Source organism: Anabrus simplex, chromosome 1 (genome assembly GCF_040414725.1).
Source record: "Anabrus simplex isolate iqAnaSimp1 chromosome 1, ASM4041472v1, whole genome shotgun sequence".
Classification (NCBI taxonomy): Eukaryota; Metazoa; Arthropoda; class Insecta; order Orthoptera; family Tettigoniidae; genus Anabrus; species Anabrus simplex.
Window position 1 is genome coordinate 581,652,352 of NC_090265.1, and position 15,392 is coordinate 581,667,743.

General features: G+C 38.6%; 1 protein-coding gene across 1 annotated transcript in view; it reads left to right on the forward strand.

Annotated features, from left to right (window-relative positions):
• RhoGAP54D (Rho GTPase activating protein at 54D) overlaps nucleotides 1–15,392 on the forward strand; it is a 192,292-nt gene that overhangs the window by 79,977 nt on the left and 96,923 nt on the right. The window contains exon 6 of the mRNA XM_067144916.2: nucleotides 162–326. Coding sequence (XP_067001017.2) covers nucleotides 162–326 — 165 coding nt within the window. The remainder of the gene's footprint in view (nucleotides 1–161; nucleotides 327–15,392) is intronic.

Here is a 15,392-nt window from a genome sequence, read left to right on the forward strand (position 1 = left end):
GTTTTATTTATTTGTTGACTCATAACAGATGTTCAACTGAACTTGTTTTTCTTAGAGATTTCCTTCTCATCTTTCAATTACTAGATTCTATCAAACTGGTGCATTTGCAGCAATTTAATGGCAGAGTAAACATTTCTCTCTCTCTTTCTCTTATGTTGTAGTTAACACCAGAAGCGTTTCATACCAATGCCCAGACAATGTCGATAGTCTTGGCTTTCATGATACGGAAGGGACCGGAGCTTTTTGAGATCCCTCCTAAGCTGGCTACAGATATTCGTGCATATTGGCTGGAAGACGAAAAGCGGAAGCTGAACGCAGAGACTAAGGTATGTGCTTAAACATACAGTGCTATTGTCAATGTGGACGTAAATCCCTTTTATTTTTGTATGAATATTTAAAAATTGTTTTAAACCAAGGAATATTGCTCTGTTCACAATTTCACTGACTGTAGGATACAGTAAAATAATGTTAAAGGTCCACCTTTTCGATACAATGAATGTTTATCGATGTGAATATATATCACATAACGTTTACAGAAGATTGGTACTAGTTTCGACGCTCATTGCGTGTCATCATCAGCCAACTAATCAATTAGGCAAAATACAACTTACGAAATAGCAATATATAACATATGATAGCACCTACAAGACAAATGTTAAACTATGACTAGTTAAAATTAAAACACATGACAGCAAGTACAAGGACTAATGTTAAAAGTTAACTTGTAACAAGTTAAAACAGTGAAAGCAAATCAGAGAAGGTCATAGCTCTTCCCTCCCTGCAACTGATACCATCGTTATTTGTGGGTTTCAAATTTTTCCTTTTCGTTCTTTGATTGATGGCTAGAAGGAACCATAATCCTGTTGTTTTACAGCGGACCATCTTCTGGAAGAAGGTGTGATATCTCGTCCAGGGCGACTGTCTTTCAGACAGACAGTCATTAAATACAAACATACTGGATGGGCAAAATAAAACTGGCCTGGAAAATATTTGTAAGACTGATGCAGAATTGACCCTTGTTAATGAAGAGAAGAACTGCCCATCATAGGAAATACTGGAAACCTTTATTTTGATGCACCAATCGGTTGCTGTCACATGTTTGTGCGTCCACATCTCCTGCATGCTTTAACCTTCTGATGGGTGCAATATTAAGTATAGCGGCAGTGGGCGCAATGAGCTTGACAGACACACTTTAGAAATCAGAAACAAAAATAATTTACGACATTTGCTGAAGAAAACTTCTATATTATTTTAATAATCATCATCATCAGTTTGCCCTTCCAGCGAGCCGGTTGTGTGTTTGAAAAAGAGCATCTTCCAAAGTAGCCTATTCAAAAAGATTTTGTTGTCCATGACAGATTCCCAATTCCATCCTCTTCTCTCCACATCTTCCCTCAGTTGGTCCATCCATCATCTTCTAGGTCTTCCTGCTCATCTTCTACCCGTTATTCTCTTTTCTAAATAAGCACATGGTAACCTTGTGCTATTCATTCATTTAACATGCCCAAACCATTTAAAGCTAGATGATTTAAGTCTTTCCTCCATCGATTCATTTAGACCTAGGTTAGATCGGATCTCATCATTTTTCACGTGATCTAGTCGTGTCTTTTGGGGGGCAGTTCTAAGAAATCCCATTTCACAGGCTTGAATCCTACTACAATCCTTTGAAGTTAGTGTGCAGGTTTCCAGAGAATATGTAAGGATGAGAATGAAATATGACTTGTACAGGGTCATTTTTGTTCTTCGTGATACCTTCTCATCCCATAGTAGGTGTCTAACGAAACTGTAAAAGTTAGAGACTTTAAATTATACTTATCACTTATATTTACATAAGAAAGTCAATCTTTATGTGTAAAAATATTTTTAATAAATGCTGTTTTTCCAATATTCCTTCTCATTATCATTGGTAAACACAACAACTTCATTGTTTTTACATATAACCCACAATGGAAAATCGAAGAATAGTCATTACAATAATCACCATAGTGAAATCATTCATTCTGTACATTTTGGTCGTTACTATAACTACCATAACACGAGTCACAAACGAGATTAGTATGTGGTACACAAAACACACATTTACTTTTTTTTTTTTTTCACTCATATATAGTTAAGTTACGGAGTCCAGTTTCCGTCATACATGTTGCACATCTTCTTGTTTTTATGGTGGGCTCTAAATTTGCCTCATCTTGATTTACCTCCTCTCGGTTTGGTCGAAATTTCTTCAGCTTCCTTTGAAGATCCAAGGGTATGCCGACAGTTTTCATACGTCTAGCTATCTCTCCTATAATAAGTTCATTTGACAGCTGTTACAGGAAAACTCTCATTCGCATTGGTTCCAGTCCATTCATTGCCCAGGTATATACCGTATTAGACCGCCATTGGCTTTTCGAGACGAAGAAAATGATAAAATAAATCTTGCATACAAGACCCCTCAACGTAATTTGTCAGAGAAGAACAACAATTCTGCTTTGAAGCAGCTACAAGCCTTATGCAGCTCTGATGGCATCACACAAATTTGTGAATAGTTTCGTCCGTACGACCCATGCAATGAAAACGCGTCGAAATCATGCGGTACATCTGTGTTTCATAGTTAGGAAATGACCGCCTCCGTAGTGTAGGCCTAGAATGTCCGACAGCGTAATGGTTAGCACAATTAGCTGCCGTTCTCGGGAGCCTGAGTCTCATATCTTTGTACTGCATTGCCGGAGATTTACGAATGGCAGGAAGGTTGATTTGTGGTAAAACTGGTACATGCAACTCCCTTCCACAGGGGGCCTGTCTGAGAAAGAGCTGCACCACCTTGGGATGAGGAAACGGGTTTACTTTAGTTAGGAAATATTCACGGTTGTTGCTAGGCCTATTAATATAGGTAGGCGAGATCATTAACAAAGTGATGGTATAATATCTTGTAACTAGGGCCAATATAGGGTGTTTTGGGAGAGAAGCCGGTTTAAAACATTATAAAAACAATCCAATCAGTATTGGGAACATGTGTAATTTTCATAATATTTGTACACCAATAGTACGTAAACATATTACGTTGTGGTAAGTTGCCTTGTTTTCTACCAGTAAAAGTATATTTAAAAGTCTTTTTCTGCAAGGAAAGTAAAACGTCCTCTGATGTAAGCGGCTGGCTGTGACGTCACAATCCAGTACCGCATCCAGCCGTTGCCTACGTTATATATAGACCTGGGATTTTAAGGCAAATGCCTATTTCATTCCTTACGAAATAACATGATTTTTTAAAAATATGTTGATGTTTCATGATAAATCCCTTACATTAACAGAGTTTTATAGTGTCCTAAAATGCCTATTTGGACCTTTAGAGCCTATTTTAATATTTTAGTGCCTAAAATGCCTATTTTCTACATTTACAATAAAATTGAACTGTAATTTTTACAATCACGAGCAGAACAGCAGAGGATGGGTTTTTCACAGAAATGTGCTCTTCCCAGACAACTGTCACCAAAGGAATGCTGAGTGAAGGGTGGAGGTGGAGGATTAGTTCAAAAGAACGAGCAGGTAGTAAAGGACGTACTGTGTTGAGTGAAGGGGTGAGGGGGAGGATTATCTAGGAAGAATAAGGAGCAGGTAGTAAGAAAGAACATACTGTGTCAAGTCGTCAGTGAAAGAACATCCGTTTAAGTGAATATAGTTCATCATGCCTAAAACGAAATCATCTAAGAGTGCGCTTATACAACAATGGCTAGTACAATTTCCAGGGATGACTTTTGATGGCAAGATTATTTTCTGCCAGTACTGCAATAAACAGGTATGTGCATATATCTTAAATTTCATATTAATCTAAAACTAAGGTTTTGATATTGGCTCCTATAATTAATTGTAGAGACCTAGTCCAGGCGACCTGGGTTCGATTTCCAGTACCAGCAGTAATTTAGAAATCTATGAGGTTTGGAACGGTGTTGACCCAGCATCGTGAGGACATCTGAAAAGCTACAGTAGGCAGGGGTCACGGAGGCAAGGCAATACGGCTGAGGGATGTATCGTGCTGACCACACGCCACCCAATATCTGCAGGCCATGAGCTGGGCAGCAACCGTTATTGAAAGCCAAGGCCCTTCGGGGACTGTAGTGTTCTTGTTCTTAATTAACTTTAGAGTAATAATGGCTTAAGTTAGGTGGTTCAAAATTACAAATTTTATTCAATAGTTCACCTTTTCTATTCCTCATCTTAGTCTCTAATTGATATCACTTTATTGTGTTTTAGATTTCACGTGAGAAAAAATGCCACCTTCAGCAGCATGCAGATACTGCCAGTCACAAAGCGAAAGCAGCCATGAAAAGTAACATCAGACTGACTCTGCTCACACAAACTATATCTCCTACTGTACAACCCATAATGGTTTTTCTATGCTGATACGTGTACTGTAGAGCCATAGTTGCAGCATAATGCGGTTTTCAGAGATTTTTTTACACAAATACACCAAGCAGCATATCCTATCAGCATCTACATTAAAGAAAAACTATTTAGATATTTGTTACAATGAGGTCATTTTGTCAGTCAGGTAGGATAGTGGGGAGCCTTGCACATGGTTGTGTGTGGACGAAACCACCGACTCTGTGGCAGGTACATTGCTAACCTTATAGTAGGAAAGCTGGAACCCAATCAGGCATCTACCGCTCACCTTCTTTGCTCTAAACGGCTTGAGAAAGTCAATAGTCAAAGCATTGCATACTTCATCAACAAGGGGTTGCAATTGTTGTATCCTGGGAGTGTTGATGATTCTAAAGTCCTCCTCGTCTCCGATGCTGCTTCCTACACGATTGCCACTGCACCTCTCCTCAAAACTTTTTATCCTTCTTTAATTTGTGTTACTTGCATGGCCCATGCCTTGCATAGACTCGCAGAAACAGTTAGGGCCGAGTTTCCTGCAGTAAATACTCTCATTTCAACAATGAAGAAACTGTCCTGTAAGGCTCCATCAAGAATAGCCATCTTTCGAGAGAAACTCCCCTCTATTCCCCTTCCACCACAGCCAATCTTCACCCGATGGGGTTCCTGGATGGAAGCTGCCCTGTATTATGCAGAACATCTTGAGGAAATGTCGACTGTGATAGACAATTTGCCTTTAACGGACAACTCTGCATGTGTGTCGTCTGTCAAAGAGCAGTTAAATGATTGTTCCAGTGTTCAGAGAGACATTGCATATATTCAGGCAAATTTTTCATTTCTTCCAGTCACCATTACAAAAATGGAGGAGAAAGGAAACAGTCTCAAACAGCAATTTGCTGTAATTGAGGAAGCTGAGAATAACATACAAAGTGCTAGGGGCAAGGTAGGGGATAAAATAAGAGACAAGTGGTCTAGTGTACTGCAGAAGAACCCAGGATATTCAGTGCTGAAAAGCGTACATAAGGTAATGGATGGAGAAAAGGTAGACTTACCAAGTGAAATTCAATTGAAAAATGTAGGTAAATTTTCATATGCCCTTCTAACATCTGTGGGTGTCGAGCGCTCTTTTTCTGCTTTCAAAATTATTTTAACAGACAAAAGATACAGCCTGACTGTGGAAAAATTGGAGAAGATTATTGTTATGTACTGTAAAGTAAATTACGAATGAAAGTACTGTAGGAATGTTCGTCACAAATAATAAACACATACTCCATTCGCGTTTACACCGTTATTGGATGCCTACAATGCTGTAATTGTGTACAGTGATTTTAGTATTAAGGTTTTAGATCAGTACTGATAATGATATATCATAAAATCCATAACGTTTTTTTGACACATGACTTTTTTAATATTGTTTTTGATAAATGACTCTTTATTCTGCCTTAATTTTGCAGTTACCGTATTTCACGGCATAATCGTCGCACTTTTTACACCAAAATTTTCGAAAAAAATTGTAGGGTGCGACCATTATACGATGAATATTTATTTTATTTATTTATTTATTAATGTCTTTCTGTACATGGCGGGGCTCAGGCTATGAAGCCTGCTATTATGCCAAACCATATAATTATCCACCTGCATAAACATAATATACTGAACATTATAACTACTTAAAAATAAGTTAATTATAATTTAAAGTTAATGTGAAATGTAATTTGTATGAAATGTAAAGCATCATAAAAATCATTTTAACATTTTAAAATTAATTTATAATATTTACTATTATTAAAGCTATATCTCGAAAAATATAAACTATAATGTTTCTAACCTTACATTGACATTTTATACATTTAACTTAATAATCTAAAATTTAAGGGTACTTCTAAGAGTAAATCAATCTGAGTGTAGGTAAAATTTCCAGCACATTCTTCTGAATAGCTTTAGGTTGCTTATGTCTCTAATTTCAGCCGGAAGAGAATTCCAGGAACGTATGGTCCCCGGTACAAATGACTTGTTATACGTACTACTGTGATGAGTGGGGATGGACAGCAGGGTTTGTACTGATGACCTTGAGGGTGTTCTGCCTGAGGGAGAGAGGTAGTTGAAATCTATTCTCAGATAATGTGGTTTACCTGTTCGCAGTATTTTGTGAAGAAGAGAAACAGCATGGTAATTACGTCTATCACATAATCTTAACCAGGACAGCTGATGGAGGAATGGGCTGATGTGAGAATGGAGCGGAACATTTAGAATGAATCGAATGCAGGCATTATGCGCCCGTTGAAGTTTAGAACCAAGTGAACAACTTATGTTATTATAGACTACATCACCATAATCAAATATTGGTAGTATTAGTCCTTGAATGAGCAGTTTCCTGGTTTTGACAGGTAGAAAATCTCTCAGTTTGTATAGTGAGTGTAATGAACCGAATACACGTTGACAAATTTTTGTTACGTGCTCTGACCAACTTAAATACTTATCAAAAATTATTCCAAGGTTCTTAACAGAGTCTTTCAGTGCTATAGGTGTTTCATTGATCTTGACAACCGGTATGTTGATGCTTTCTAACTTGGCATGCGCTTTTCTAGATCCTATTATGATGGCTTGCGATTTTAATGGGTTTACTTTCAGGCAGTGGCTACTAGTCCATTCGTTAATGTTAAATAAGTCTTCGTTTAATTTCATGGTTGCTTCTTGTATGTCATTCGGCTTGGTATGAATAAACAATTGGATATCGTCAGCGTATAAGTGATATTTACAGTTCGTCAGTTGTTCTGATAGGTCATTCATGTATAGGGAGAACAGAAGTGGTGATAACACCCCACCCTGTGCCACCCCCATCTCAGTATTTCGCCACCTAGACACATTGTCTCCCACTGACACACATTGTTTACGTCCACTGAGATAGGAACGTACCCAGCATAATACATTATTAGAAAATTTCATCATTTCTAATTTAGCTAGTAAAATGTCTTTATCTACGCAATCAAATGCCTTTGTAAGGTCGAGAAGAATAAGAATTGTCATTTGTCCGTTATCCATTGCTAGCTGAATGTCGTTAGTTACTTTTACTAATGCTGTGCTGGTACTGTAGTTCGATCTAAACCCTGATTGATATCTGTCGAGTAAGTTATGATGTAAGAGATAGGCTGTCATTTGTTTGTGTACTAGTTTCTCCAGTACTTTTCCTAGTACAGGGAGAATACTAATAGGGCGGTAATCGTCAAGGGTTGTGGGGGTACTGTTTTTCTGCAAGGGTCGGATGATGGCATTTTTCCAGTTCCCAGGAAAGATTCCCGTCATAAGAGAGGTGTTAATAATATGCGTTATTGTAGGAAGAATGATGTCTAGAATTCTTCTTAAAAGGGACAGGTTTATTCCATCGTGTCCAGTAGACTTTGATTTTATGTCATTAAGGGCGCTCTTTACATCATCTGGAGTCACGTGAGAGAAGTAGAATGTTTCACCACCATGCTTTCCCTTTGAAAATATTCTGTCAATAGTGGCTCTCTTGGTATTTCCGTTCGTCTGGACGTTTCTTGAGCTAAAATACTCATTCAGATCATCCAAAGGTACATTACAGTTACTGTCCTTTGTCTTCGTTTTACTTAGACCCATATCGCGGAGAGTCTTCCATGCAACAGCAGAGTCATGTGTATTTAAAATTTCGTACGAGTAGCGTATTTTAGCGTTTCTTATCATCTGCGTGATTTTATTTCGAAGTTTTTTATAATTCTCAAAATTTTCCTGCGCTGGATGTTTCACATAGTAGCTATAGGCTGAGTCCCTATCTTTCATTTTATCACGAATTTCTTGATTGAGCCACGGGTTAGAGGGTCGCTTTACTCGAGCAGTACGTAATGGGGCATGTCTGTCGTATAAAGTTAAGAGAAGTTCGTTAAAATGAGATACTTTGTCGTCAATGTCCTTTATATACTGAATTGTGTGCCATGGTGTGCTCAGAGCGTCCTCAATGAGAGCTTCGTCGTTCAAATTTTTGAAATCCCTGTATTTGATTATCTTAGGCCTGTATTTTGGACATTTTAAAGAGTATGCAGCGTAAATCATGTCATGGCGGGAAAGGCCTGGCACAGGCATCTGTCCATGTGTCAATATACGGTCATTATTGTTTGCAATGATTAGGTCGAGGAGTGTGTGCGAGGTTGCAACATGGTGTGTGGGTTGCAAGGGCAGAATTGTCATATTAATTGATTCAAACATGCATGTTAGTCGCCTAGTCTCAGTGGTTTCATTTTTCAGGTCAGTGTTGAAGTCTCCCATTAAAATCATATGTTCATACCTGAATATTAAATCCTGTAGCGCTTCTTCTAAATCTGTGATGTTTCCAGTCTTCGGTGGGCGGTACACTACACCGAGTAAACACTTCGTACCACGAATTTCAATTTCTACAAACAAGAACTCCGCTCTGTGAGAGTATTCACTTGGCGATTTAAATATTACCTTGTATTTCAAATCATCGCGTATAAATATTCCGACTCCGCCTCCAGGCTTTCCCTCTCTGTCGTTCCTAATTAAAGTGTATCCACTCATTTTAACCAGCGCTGAAGGTATAGATTGACGCAGCCATGACTCTGAAATCATTATAGCATGCAGATTACAGGTTGAAAATATTTCGGAGAATTCTGAGAAATGTGGGACAATGCTCTGTGTATTGACATGTGCTATTTGTAGAGAAGTAGGGTAGGGCGCAAAAATGTCTTTGAGACGGTTAGCGGTATTCTGCGAGGGGGCTGGCACGACGGGGTAATGACCTGCCTGGGACAGTGGTGAAAGGAGGCTGAAATTAGAGACATTTGTTTCCTGGTTGCTAAATGTTGCCAACTTGAAAGTTAAATGATGACAACTGATAGTAAGAAGTACCTACTACAACTATAAGATTATCACCTAATCAAAACTACAACTATGTGGAAAATTAACTTAAGTGAACTAAAATAACTATGGCGGTCCTTATATTACACAGAGTCTGCTCGTGACTAGCGAATACTGTTCAAATCTGAACGATTAGTTATGGCTATTTTACGGTTCCCTTGTTTTACGTATATAATACCATCTCTAGACCATACGTTCTGGACGGTAAATTTTGCGACAGCGTCCTGAAGAAGCCGGAGTCTTGCTGGAGTTAGGTCCTCGCGGATGGTTTTATTCGTGCCCTTAAGTTTCTTTTTGTTCGTGAACATAGCGTTCCTCTTACGGTATGACACAAACTTGACGATTATAGGTCGCGGACGCCCATTCTGGTTTTTCCCAACCCTGTGAGACCTATCAATGTCATCCACAGAAAGAGTGACCCCGATTTCTTTCGCAATGTCAAGAACTAAATTGTCAGTGTTCTCGTCCGCAGTTTCCGGTATACCGAACACACGTAGGCACTGCCTTCTCTGATACTGTTCTAAACAGTCAGTTTTATCCTGCAGTTCAGTTTTTAAATCACTGATTGTTTTGTCCCGCTCCTCTAGAGCCCTCCTAAGTTCTTCAATTACACTCGTATTAAAATTGATAGTTTCTTTTAATTGGTCAACAACTGACTTTGTTACCTGGTCCTGGATAAGGTTGGCAAGCGTGCCAAGTGTCTCCTTGCTGCTCAGCGCTTCCTGTACGGCCTGCTTAACTACGGCTTCCATTGGCACTTGCTTTACCTTGCGTGGCATTATTAATTTATTGGATTTCTTGCCTTTTACTTTCACCAATCACTTCACTAACACTCACTCAGAACCACTGCACTGGTAGAGATAATGTTATACACTCTGAGCTGCCACACTACGAATATTCACCTGCTAAATCCACGTTCGCCACGAGCCTCGTATTCTGCGTCTATGCACTGTCCGCCATTATTTTACATCAAAAAATGTATTTATAACTAAATTGTATTTGATACAAATTTAAGATGCACGTAATACTCGCGTTTATACATCAAAATAATTAAAATAGTCTAAAACAAAATTCATAATTTTTCGCAACAATTCGGCGAACATTTTTCCAACCTGAAAATAAAAATGAACGTATTAAGTTAATTTGTCATTAATTTGAGTATTAAAGTTAAAATATTACACTTGCAAAAAATTATTGCTTTGTTGTGAAATGCGGACTTACCGGTACGCAATTTATTCCAAATCTTCGGTGTCGCTATCGCAGGTTTCGCTATCTGACGCGCCGTCCTCGCCTCTGTTAATACCAGTATCAGATTCTTCGTCTCCCTGCCACACTGCATCATCTTCGGAACCGTCTAGTGCATTCGAAATCCCAGTCCTTTTGAAGCTCTTGGAGACTAGTTCAGGTGGTATAAGATCCCAACTCTTCTTCACCCACGAACATAACAAGTCCAAGGGTGGACGCCTGATATTTCCGGCGGGCGTCAATTGCTGATCGCCGCTCATCATCCACTCGTTGTAAAATCGACGTAAGTGGTCTTTAAAGGGTTTATTAACACATACGTCTAGTGGCTGCAAAGCAGATGTTAGGCCACCAGGAATGACTATCTGTCATGTCTTATTTGTAGTGAGAATTTGCTTCACTTCGTTCACGAGGTGACCTCGGAAACCATCTGAAACAAGCAGAGCTGGTTGTTTTAGTAGTGCACCAGGTCTTCTATTCCACACAGTTTTAACCCAGTCCAGCATGAGCTCTACGTCCACCCAACCCTTTGGTTGCACTCGTACATGAATTCCACGGGGAAACTGTATATTCTTAGGCGGCATATGATGTAAGGCGGCAACTTTCTCCCGTCAGCTGTAATGGCTAGCATTGCCGTGCATCGCAACTTCTCACTACCGCTGGTTTTCATTATTACACTCCGTGATCCTTTTAGCGCAATAGTGCTGTTGCGAGGCATATCAAAAAAGATTGGAGTCTGATCGGCATTACCGATTTGAGAAAGCAAGTACGAAGTTTCCTTGCGCAAACGTATGACAAATCGGTGAAAATTTACAACCTTGTCCGTGTAATCAGCAGGCAACTTTTGGCTTAGTGTTGTTCTCCTTCGCACTGACAGATTGTGTCGTCGCATGAACCCCTTAATCCACCCACGAGTCGCCTTAAACTGAGTTACCGGTATGTTGTGTTTGCGCGCTACCTCCTGTCCCTTAATTTGTAACATTTCATATGATACACTGCAGCCATTGTTACATATTTCACTGACGTACCTAAACACTTCTTCGTCAATTATAGGAAACTTCCCTGTTTTAGGACCTCTAAACGCGCGTCTAGAAGGGTTTGTGCTTTTTAGCTTGTTTTTTACTTTCCGCCAGTCACGCACCAACTTTTCACTCACAGAAAATTTTCTTTCTGCAGCTCTGTTCCCGTGCTGTTCAGCGAAGGCAATTACGCTTAGCTTGAAGCCCGCAGAATAGTTTCTATATTTACCCATAATCGCTTATAAATGCTTCACACGTTAATGTTTTGCGATATAAATGACTTTCCGTAATTGTTCACTATTAAAACAAATTATTTCTGCAAACACCCAAAACACAAATTAAAAACTTAAATTCTCACGCACACATGTCTACAGTAATCACGTAAATCTGAAACAAATAAATGCATCTGTGATCTGTCCATTCCAGAGCAGCCAATACTGTTAGGCAGCAAGGAAGCATGCAACAATTTATCAGTTTACCTCGTTGGTTGCGACACACTACTGCACTTGCGCAAAGCTCGCAAACCGGAGCTCTAGCTAGATCTACTGTATAGTTGACTGTATTCCGAGACGTCAGTAACAAACATTCATTTTTTCAATTTCTTTTAAACATACGGTAATTAGGTTAATATTTCTTCCCAGTTATTGATGATTTTACATTACATTACTGACGAGTTTATAAAATAAAACTTTAATAGCATTGGATAATAATTATCTTGACTGCTTGGATAAAAGTTTTCATCCCATGCCCGGACACTTATGACGTAGTAGTAAGATAAGAGTCTAGCGATGACAACTGAGACATCGTAAATAATTCGGCTGAATAATTCCGTGGAAATCTGCGTTATCGTCTTGGATTTCACTTCGTGCGCAATAACACAGGAGCCGGCCCCATGGTGTAGGGGTAGCGTGCGTGCCTCTTACACGGAGGCCTCGGGTTCAATTCACGGCCGGGTCAGGGAATTTTACCTGTATCTGAGGGCTGGTTCGAGGTCCATTCAACCTACCTAGCCGGTATTTCCTGGCGACGTTGCCGATAAGCGATAACTTACAGCCTTACGTATTTCAAATGGGAACTCATAATATGTAGGTGGTGAATAAATAGTACACTGTCTCGCGACCACGTTGTCAAACTGCCGATAGCCTACCGGTAAGCATAATATGTAGGTGGTGAATAAATAGTACACTGTCTCGCGACCACGTTGTCAAACTGCCGATAGTCTACCGGTAAGTCATGCGTCGTACATATACCGGTATTATTTATTTATTTATACGTTATGCAACATGTCGCAAACGTGACTGTGTTGCCAAATTGCCCATAAACCATACACATATTTAAATTGCGCATTCATGTGCAACTTACGTTGCAGTTCCATTTACCTTTTAACCAGATTAGTGAACAAAATTTGGACGTGCGACGATTATGTAATTAAAGGTTTAAAGTCCGATTTTTGTATTGAAAATAAAGGATGCGACGATTACGCGGTGGCGACGATTATGCCGTGAAATACGGTATTTTGGTTAAGAATAGGGATACCACGCTTGTTAAAGTAAAAAAAGTATCATGTTGCAGTTTAAGTGTATATCGTAATATTTTAAAGTCTATTTCGTGCCTTTCCACACACATTTTTAAAACATATTTTAAGTGCCTATTTTCTCTTTTAAAAGCCTATTTACTTGTTTTAAAAGCCTATTTTAGGCGCCTAAAACTAAATTTTTTAGAGCCTAAAATCCCAGGTCTAGTTATATATCACAAGGCCCTGAGTGTATAATATAGGCAATGATCCAGCTCTCCCAGCCATTGTGCGTCAGCTGTAACTAAAAGCCGAATGTTTATTATTTGTGATCGTGAATAACTTCAAAATAACATAAGAAGGGTTCAAAACAGCACAGTCAAACAATCTACCACGTGTAAATGCCATCATTCTTGAAAAATGGTGACTGTTTTGTGGCTGCAGAAATACGCACATCAAAAGCAAATTGGTAAGTGGCATCTTTTATATACGTGCAATGTACTGTAACTCATAGTGTTAGGATAACAATGAACATAGATAGAAATCACTTAAATCACCTTTGCCATTTACTTCTAGATTGATTTCCATATTAGAGAATAACGTTTTCGGGCTTTTACCATTACTGAAGTAACAAATCGGACTTCAGCACTAACATAAAAATATAGCTAGCATTACAGTATTATGGTTCTATAACATATTGCGCCACGCTGTGTTATTGGGTATCTACTCTTTCTTCCAATTAGCCATATGCTGGCGTTCAAAAACATCTACAGCTAACTATGAAGAACGTCTCAGGGGATAAGTTATACCCAAAAATGTTTTAATAAAATTAAATTCTTTCAAGGTCCATTTATTCAATACAATGACGTTTTATTGTGATTTAATCACATGTCAAATAGTCAAATGGTACTAGTTTCGGCATCTATGTGCCATCATCAGCCTTGAGTACAAATTAAAACAAGATATATATTCCTAAAACATCTAAAACACATTTTAACTCATTATAAAATAACATTAACTTCTTTGTTTTCGACAAAATTATATATCAACAGAATGGACTGGCGATGGGATCACCTTCATCAGGAATTTTGGCTAATATTTATTCAGATAACTTAGAACATACAAAAATCAATAATAACAATTTTCCAAATATTATCATGTGGGCTAGATATGTAGACGACAGATTCGTCATTATGGATGAATCAATCAAGAACGCGGAATCCACTCTTCAAGACTTGAATAGTATTGACCCATACATTAAATTCACACTAGAGTCAAAAACCAATAAAGCAATTAATTTTCTAGATATAACCATTATTAGAAATACATCTGGCCTGTCTTACAAAATATACAGGAAACCTACACAAACTGCTAACACTATACACAAAGATTCCATACATCCCATAATGCACAAACGTGCAGCATACAATAGCATGGTATATCGAGCCTTCGCCATACCCATGGCAAAGAAAGATCTTAATAACGAACTTAATACCATAAGGGCAATTGCCAAGTTCAATGGGTACAACAGGCAGTTTATAGAACAAATAATAAATAAATATAGGTACCGGCCTAAAACCAAATTCATAGAAGAAAAAGAAAAAACTATCTCAACCACCTTCGCTTATAATAATGACGTCCACAAAATCACCAACCTTTTCCGAAAACACAATGTAAGAATTTTATTCAAAACTAACAATAGAACCTCTGAAATTTTACACAACTCTGCATCAATCAGTACCCCCAGTATCTACTCCAAATCTGGAATATATAGACTAAAATGCAATGAATGCAACAGCTCCTACATAGGTCAAACAGGACGCAACTTTATGATTAGATATTCGGAACACGTCAACGCGATGAGACACAATAAGTTCTCCGCCATGGGTATACATATGCACGACACTAATCACAAATTTACCGACATTGAACAAGATATGGAAGTTCTTCAAACAGTAAACAAGGGACCCATAATGAATATAATTGAAAGTTGTTACATCAACTGCGACCAATATTTTAACCCCAATTACAATTTAAATGAGATTTACGAGAAACCCAATATTCTTTTCGATCTTTTAATCGATTGGCTTAAAAATACTAAACTATCGAAAAACAGTTCGATTTTCCAAGTAATCCGGAATACACACTCCTGTCAATTACCCCCACTACCCCATCCTTCCGCCCCGCCTTAGTTCCATTCCCCCACAAGTGCTCCGCCTCCTTCCTTCCCCTCGCCTCTTTTACCGTTGCCCACACACTTCGTCCGGCTCCGCCTGTGTAACAACACGTTTACATGCTGCTCAAGGTGAGTCAATCATCATTCAACGATTCTAATGTTTCTAGTAACTTCCACACATTGCTTCCAACATCTA